Source organism: Alosa pseudoharengus, unplaced genomic scaffold (assembly GCF_046254945.1).
Source record: "Alosa pseudoharengus isolate Yale_2024_CS ecotype anadromous, Long Island Sound unplaced genomic scaffold, YU_APseudo_1.1 YU_APseudo_1.1_scf_19, whole genome shotgun sequence".
Lineage (NCBI taxonomy): Eukaryota > Metazoa > Chordata > Actinopteri > Clupeiformes > Clupeidae > Alosa > Alosa pseudoharengus.
This window is the reverse complement of record NW_027468657.1, coordinates 28,539,363-28,547,697: the sequence shown is the minus strand read 5'-3', so window position 1 is coordinate 28,547,697 and position 8,335 is coordinate 28,539,363. Positions and strand designations below refer to the sequence as shown.

Here is an 8,335-nt window from a genome sequence, read left to right as displayed (position 1 = left end):
TCACATCGAGTCTTTATGCAGAAATTGCTTTCTCTACCTCTGCTTTGTCTGCCTGCACGGCCCTTTGTGTGTGGGTGTGTGTGTGGGTGGGTGGGTGCGTGAGTGAGAGAGTCTGTGAACATTTATAAATGTGGCATTTGAGTACTGATGTGTGTACATTTGTGTGTGTGTGTGTATGTTTGTATGTGTGTGTGTGTGTGTGTGTGTGTGTGTGTGTGTGTGTGTGTGTGTGTGTGTGTGTGTGTGTGTGTAAACCCCAGCAGAGGAAGACCAGGAGACATCTGGAGATTTTGGCAGTGGAGGCGCTGTGATTTTACTGGACGACCAGGAGGAGGAGGAGGAGCCCCGCATGAGTGGGCGTGTCCGACAGAAGGAGAGACGAGGCAGACTCCGTCCCCGCGGCGCGATTGAGGATGATGAGGATGAAGACGATGACAAAGATGACGAGATTGGCTACCTGTAGTAGCTCTGCCCATCTCTTTCTCTTTATCTGTTTCTATCTATCCCTCTCTCTTTCATTGGCCTACCAGGGACTCCAGTTCAACTGCACAGATCTAAAGCCATTCCTCCTCTTTTCCTCAACCATTATTCTATTCTTTCTCTCTCTATCTCCTTTTTTCCCATAGTTCTCTGTTTCTTCCCCCTGTGTTAGTTCGCTCCTGTTTTGCCCTTTTTTTCCATTTGCCCCCATCTCTCTCTACCGATTCCAATTCTTCTACTCACAATTATGGGACTCTATGGAATCAGTAAAGACTCTTTTGTGACCTTTTGTGACCTTTAAGCCAGTACAGCTAAACGAGTATGTCCCTGCTTCTCTTCACAATTCTCAATGGAACCTCTTCCCACTCTTCTTGTCATCCACTCTCTATGGTCTCTGTCACTCTAACTTGAGCTCTTTGTCTCTCTTCATTCCTGTCTCTATAACTCCTTTGCTCTATATCTCTCTCTATCTCTCTCTCTCTCTATCTCCCTCTCTCTCAGTCTCTCAGTCTGTCTTCTAGTCTGACTGACGCCAGAGAGGTTTTGGATGTATATATTTTAACCTCCTTCAGATAGGCAGCATTTGCTCTTGCCTCTCTCCTGATTATCTCAAAGGAGGCGTTCTCACACAAATGTGTCAGGAGAACCCCGTAGAACGCCAGTCTTCCTCTTTTACAGCATGTTCCGGGAGCTCTTAAGGTCGAGGTTATAGAGAGTTCAGTGAGACCTACAGTGGGTTCTGTTTTGTTTGTCTATTTTTATTTATTCATTTTGAATGCATGTCTGCCCATTGTGAAGGGGGGATAAGAGGCTTGGGTTGGCAGCTTGACTTTGTTTTGTTTTGTTTTGTTTTGTTTTGTTTTGTTTTTCAGAAAAACAAGAAATATAGTCAAGTCTCACTGTCTCAAAGAACAAGATGCATTTTTAAGTTTGCGATACCGGTGACGTTTGCTGCTCCGCTGCATCCTCTGTTGCTTATTTCTGATGCCTCAGCCTTCCTGTTTGTTTTGATCCTGTGTCTTCTTCGTCCACCTCCTCCTCCTTTAAAGACAAACAATAATTTTTTCCGTGGGAGAAATTTTGTCCTTGAGACAGAGGACGCTTATCTACTAGACAACACTGACAAACTCGGGATCAGAAACTCATTCAGTCGCCAATTTTCTCTTTGTTGTTGTGGAAGAGTGTTTTCTGCGGCTCTTAAAGGTTGTTTTCTATTGTCCACCTTGAGAGGGATGGTTTTGGCATCTTTGCCCTTTTTGCTTGGGGATGTTCATTTTGCTTTTTGTGTGTTTGGTAGTGTGTTTTTCCTCGCCATGGATGACCTGAGAAGGTGTAGCGGACATTTTCAGTAGGAACGGCACAAATCAGTTGGTCATTCGTCTTGCCCTTTTCAAAGCTACACAAAGACCTTTCTTCAGAAATAAATTGTAAAGTAAAGCTGCAGAAGTGACTGAAAGAAAATGTTCCATTACTATCTGCCGTAAAAGAAGGGGGAAAAACGATATTATGTTGTGCTCTTTGGTAGACCCCCTGTCATTGCTAAAAGGGGGAAATGTTTGTGCACCAGTTTAAATGTCAGGGAAAAGCTTTTGAGGAGATACGAGAGAACTTTCTAGAGTGCATTTAGGGTCTCTTCATTCAAGTTTCACAGAGAATGTCTCATGGTAACATCCACACAACCTGCTGGAGAGTCAATTACAAGTGACAAATGAACACTAAGGTTAGCGAGAGCATCTACAGTGCTATCTGTATGCGCAGCTCCATTCAACTTAAAATGGCTGCCCCAGATGACTGAAAGTATTGATGTAGGCTATGTGAGTTTCTCACTCACTTACTCTCTCTCTCTCTTCTCCCTCTCTCTCTCTTTCTGTCTTTCTCCAACCATGTGTGTGTGTGTCACAGGCTAGTATTTCTGTCGTCTCATAAATCTCTTTATGACTATTCATTACCAGGCTCATATCGCAACAGCAGCAGGTAATCGATGCATAGCATTAGCCCTCTGCGGTGCGGAGCTTGTTAGGCAGCGTTCGCTGATTTAGTGAGGGGCGTTCAGGCGCAGGCGACACTAAGTCCGAGCGGCAGACCTGAAATCAAAACCCCCTGCTTTTAATTAGTGGGATTTGAGGAAATGCAGACTTGATGTCATTTGATCTATGGATGCGAGCCATTGAGTTAACCAAGATCAACAGCACCATGGGCCGATCTGCCGCGGATAAAATGAGTATCTCACGCTCACCGGCTCTCTCTTTCTCTCTCTATCTCTCTTTCTCTTTCTCTCTCTCCTCTCTCTCTTTCTCTCTCTCTCTCCTCTCTCTCTATCTCTCTCTCTCGCAGCCTCCGGTTCAAAGTATTTTTCTGTTTCCCTGAGTCAATCTTCATTGTTCACTCTTCACTTTCTAGGGAGGTTTCAGCTCCCTTGCATTCCCTTAGTTTTGTTGTTTTGTTTCTCTCCTTGCATTTGTTGGAGTGCATTAGGGCCTAGTGATGTGTGTGTGTGAGTGTGTGTGTGTGTGTGTGTGTGTGTGTGTGTGTGTGTGTGTGTGTGTGTGTTGTGTGTGCGTGTGTGTGTGTTGTGTGTGCGTGTGTGTGTGTGTGTGTGTGTGTGTGGGTGGTTGTGTGACCATGGTCATCAGCATTTTAAGCGTGCAAGTCAAAGGGAAGCCCCACGGGGGTGAGAGGAGCATTTCCTGTGGGCTCCTGCGTCTCCACGGAGAGGGATGATACGGCTGGTGATCAGGGGAGCACAAGGGGCTGATGGGTAATAGGAGGCCATTAGACGCCTGGGGATGGAGGCTTTCATCTTGCCCGACCTCCCACAGGACCCTGCAAAGTGAAAAGAAGCCTTAAAGAGGGATATTATGTTGGCTTCAGCAATTCTACTCTCTCTTTCTCTCTCTCTGCTCTTTCTCTCATGTACTCATTCTTTACTTTTCTTCACCTTTTGTTACTTTTACTGTCACAGTATTTTTCTCTCGCTGTTCCCTGTCAAAATTTCTCTGGTTCTTAATTTCCCTTGTTCTCTCTCCTCTATGACCTCTACACGCATAAAAACACACACACACACACACACACTTTCTCTCTTCCTCTCTCTTTCTCTCTCTCACACACACTCACTCACTCACACTGATAAATCAGAGTCTACTCATCGTACATATTTGAATGTTGTCACGTGTGAAGCCTCTGAAACTTTAACAGCAAGTGTAATGAGAGCCATCTGTCTTGTTGTTTCTGCTTCCCCCATCAGTCGGCTGCTAATGTTAAATCACACTGTAGACTTTCTATGATTGATCCCCTCTCTCCAAAATGGACTTGCTGATTATTTATGAATGCTGTGTAGCTGCTACAAACAGACACACACATTCACATGGACTCTGTTCTTCTCTCTTTCTCCATCTCTCTCTCTCTGTCTGACACACACATGCACACACGCGCACACACACACACACACACACACGCTCTGACTCTGAAATCTGAACTTGCTCTCCCTCAACACTAACAATGTGATAACGGATATATTGTTGTTGGCCCTATATTGTGCTTGTAGCCTGCTCGACATCAATGAAAGCTGCGTTGCTCTATCCTACCCTGATGTGCCCTGGCTCATATTATCGCTTCCCTGTCGATCTTTTTTTAATTTGTATTTATGGTGTGGTTATGGCCTGACTTCAGAGGTCATCTATACAGACAATTGCAAACCATATACATACCCTACAGATGCACTACTACTGTTACCACCATTCTCTTGACTGGCACATGTAAACAGTTAATGGCCATATTTGCAAGAGTTTCCTTTGTTAATTCTATATATTTTTTACTTTGTAAAGAATAAGAAAAAAATACTATCTGACCGTGAGATGTAATATAATATGCAGTAGTGTGGCTTTGTCCATTTGCATCACAGAGACTGAGTGTGTATAAATCTGTAGTCCTGATTGTAGTTATAGACCCCCCCCCCTCTCCCTCGCTCCTCTTTCCTGCTTTCTTGTAGTGTAGTGAGGTTTTATTTTTTATTTTCAAAAATCTGTCTTTCTCTTCTACCCCCCCTCCTCCACCTACGTCCTCTCGAGTCCAAACGGAATGTTGATGTGCTGGGCTGATGACTTTTGTTCTGATTTTAACTGTAAAGAAAAACAAAAATTCCATAACAAGATATGAAAATGATGTTTGTCTGAAATAAAACTCGAGTCTGTCCTGTCCTGTTATCATTTGTGTCCTGCGGTTTTGTTTCCTCTAATTAAATATACAGTAGGCTATATGGAAAGTCAGTGCAAGTGTAACAGTAGGAGGTACAGAGCTGCGAAGTGAGTAATCTTACTTGATACCTTCAGAAACGTGCTAACCAGCAATGAAATGGCCATTACCCAGATTAGGTAGGCTAACAGTGCTCAGAGTTTTACACCATTAGCCAGAGAGTACCGAGCTGTGTGGTGTGTAAGCCACACTGCCCAAACAAAAGATAAAACCCATGGGGCAATTGCATTGTTGCTAGCTTAGCCATTTTTTAGAGTTTAACACAGTTTTACATTTATTAATTTAACAGACACTGTTATTCAAAGTGACTCACATATGTCAACTACATTACAAGGGATTACATTGTCCCTGGAGCGTGCAAGTGCCTTGCTCAAGGGCACAACAGCAGAAGTCAGGAATTGAACCCACCTGTGAGGCAAGAAGTCACTTGACTCCTTCTCTTCCTTGCTGTGTCATCAGCACCTCTGGTTTAAGGGACTGTACGATATTTACCGGGGGGGGGGGGGGGGGGGGGCTAAGATCATTTTTTAAGCCTTAGGGGAAGGCCCAGGAGAATTTTTTTGGCCTGGGGGGAGGGCCGAGGAAAATTATTTTTTCCTGATCCATGATATTTTTTTTCCCTGATCAATGATCCGTTTTCGATATTTTAAAAGGTTTGTAGGCCAAAACATGATTCACGTCTCTTTGACAGAGTGGGCGAGTCCAAAAAGTCGCAACCCTACCTGAATCTCCCACAACTCCCCTCGTAAGCTTGCTGGTCACCCGCGGTTATGAGTCATAAACAAAATATTTTACTGATATTCGGGTCATTTGCTAGCCTGGAAACCAGACTCTCTGACTTCGCAGAGTCTGGCCTAGATCCATAGGCGTTCGTTTATTTCCGGGTGGGAGGGCACAGTTTTGAGGTTTAAAATCATTGGAGTTCCTTTGAACCGCTTTGAACCAATCACTAACAACCGGCGTTTCGTCATACAGAGAAGTTTCTCTGCAGCACGCCCATAACAAGCACGGGTGCATTAGCCTGGCTAGCGCCACCACTTCTCAATGAGACGTGGTCTGGGAACCAAACGTTAATTTTCTCGTATTTAAAAAAAATGCCCAGATCCGTTTATTGGGTGCCACGGATGTCTATCAAATGCATCTGTGCATAGCTCATCATCGTCTTGCTTTCCCCCTTGTTCTGTGATTGGTCGCCTATCTCAGGCGAAAATTTGCTCCATGGTCTCCAGGCTGCTCTTGCCATCTTGCAAGGAGTGAGTTGTCCAAAATCTTTCTTTTTAGTAAACTATGTGTACACGAACAATGTTCTTAATGCTCGAGTTCATATGTAGAGACACTGATGATGCTTCGATCAAAGTTTCAAGTTATGTCGAGCCTTCTTAGTGTTTGAAAAATAGCAATTTTGACCCGACCATGTAGCCTACTAAACTACAGTTTGACTCGGGTACGTTCGTAGCCTTTAGTGACAAAATCTATGACTAAAGTTTAGCTGACGATATAACATCCTACTCCACTGTGACTTCGTTCATGACACTCCAGTTAATAGGCTAAACTATTATTTACATTTGCTCAAAGATTTAATAAGTATAAGTCATTTTTCGCTCCCTACGTTGATGTATTCCAAGCGATCTGCTTCAGGGTGTAGTAATTGAAACACCATGCCTGGGTATGTAATCGCTCTCAGGGACGCCCACTGTTCGCTGGTTGGTCGGCTGCCCAACTGCCGAAGTAAACGAGCGTGAATCAACCTATTCCAGACGGAGTACTGTAGGGAAAAGTAATCGACCGGAAGTACGTAGACAGGCCAAGGCCAGGCTAGTCATTTGCGGGCGGGTCAGTTAAAATTAATTAAATATATATTTTCTACAAATAGGCCTACTTAAAATATCACGAGAAGGCTAGCATCAATACAGTAAAGCATCAATACAGTAAAGTTAACAGTAAAGAAGCTGAAGACGCAAGTTAAAATAATAAAGACACCCTTTCAGGAAAAGCGATATAGGCTATGGGAAATATTGGGAAAAGTTCTTAAAGAAGATGACAGTAGTACAAGTTATGGTCTATGTAGGCCTACTTCTTGCGAAGCCATTCAAAAGTATGACAGCCGAAACGGGCAGCCTGCAGGAATAAATGTTATGGCACAGACTACACAGCCTTATCTATACCGTATGTATAGGTTCGCGCATGCATAAAAGTTACCTTAGTTCGTTGTGTTTGTGACTTTAAACAGTGGATGTGCTTTAGTAAAGCTTTGTGCTTCATTCAGCATTTTAAACCAGTTCTTACGCTAACGTTTTGACCAGTAATGTATCTCTCTTGCCTACCTTGCCTCCCCATTTCTGTTTTCGAAAGAAAGTCCATGGCCAAATCTTATCCTAGTGTTCTAATCCTTGGTGGTTGCGTGCGTGCTTGCGCTCTTATTCTCATTCTCTCTCCTGCGCAAACATTATGTCCTGCATGCCTACTGCGTGTAGTTGTACTGCATAAAGTTTCGCAAATAAATTAGTTTGTTTTACAGAAATGGACTACTGTCACACTGCATGCAGGCTATAACCAAAAGCACACATTTTGTAAATAAGCGGGTCGGATCGCAGGTCGGGTATAATTTTGTCCTAATTAATATTCGGTGTCCGAGTTGTGTCGGGTTGATTAAAATATCGGGCGACCGCGGGCCGCTTGTGACCAAACCCGCGCAACACTGGTGTGTAGCCTACCCGTGTGTGTGTATGTGTGCTTATGACATTTGCTGGCCGTTTTAACTTTGTAAACGTCATTTTTTCGACCAGTTTTATTTGATTCACGTAGGGGGGAGGGCCTAGGAGAATTTTTTTGAGCCGAGGGGAGGCCCCTGGAAAAAAAATTTGACCAGGGGGGAGGGCCAGGCAGAACATTTTTAACCCGATCGTCTGGCGAACAAACTTTTTTCGCACAGTAATCACATTCATCTTAGCGTGCTAATCCCTAAAACTTCTGGTTTAAGGTTTAAGGAGAAACTTCCGGTTTAAGGAGTTCTAAAGTGTAGCCCATAGATATATACTACTGACTAGATGTCGCCTTGACGACTGCTGTTCATTGGAACGAATGCGTCAATCGAGACGCCATCTTGCCGCGGTGGCCCACTCCTCTATAATGCATTAACGTCAATCTGAGCAAAGATCTAGCGAAAATAAAATCACCATAAATCGTCAAAATCTCAAGCAATTATCTAGTTTTGTGGGTTGTTCCAACTGACAGGTATGTATTTATGGTCGAGTCTAGAGAAAACTAAGCTTTTGACGATAATAAAGATACATTTTACCCGTCTAGCCCCATAGACTCCCATTCATTCTGCACTAGCTAGCGGCGGCCCCTAGAGGAACAATGAGTGAACTGCAACTAGGTTCGATACAATGAAAGTAAACAGACTCTCCGTAGACAGGCTCTGGTTGAGGCCACATACCTCTCGTCTCGTTTACTCGTGTAAGTTGTAATCTTACCAGAAGTTGCTGAACATTTACTTCCGTGCTTTAACGTGGTCTGCTACTTCATACGCCAGTCATTACTTTTTTAATCATGGGCCAATGCTATGGGCAAACGAGATGTAGCTTAATTCACAAATGACAAA

The 8,335-nt window shown here is 43.7% G+C and overlaps 1 protein-coding gene across 1 annotated transcript in view; it reads left to right on the top strand.

Annotated features, from left to right (window-relative positions):
* The window catches only part of spock1 (SPARC (osteonectin), cwcv and kazal like domains proteoglycan 1), a 195,233-nt gene extending 193,712 nt beyond the window's left edge, over positions 1-1,521 (top strand). The window contains exon 14 of the mRNA XM_076292205.1: positions 264-1,521. Within this exon, the coding sequence (XP_076148320.1) occupies positions 264-463 (200 nt within the window). The 3' untranslated portion in view covers positions 464-1,521. The remainder of the gene's footprint in view (positions 1-263) is intronic.
* Positions 1,522-8,335: the final 6,814 nt, after the last annotated feature.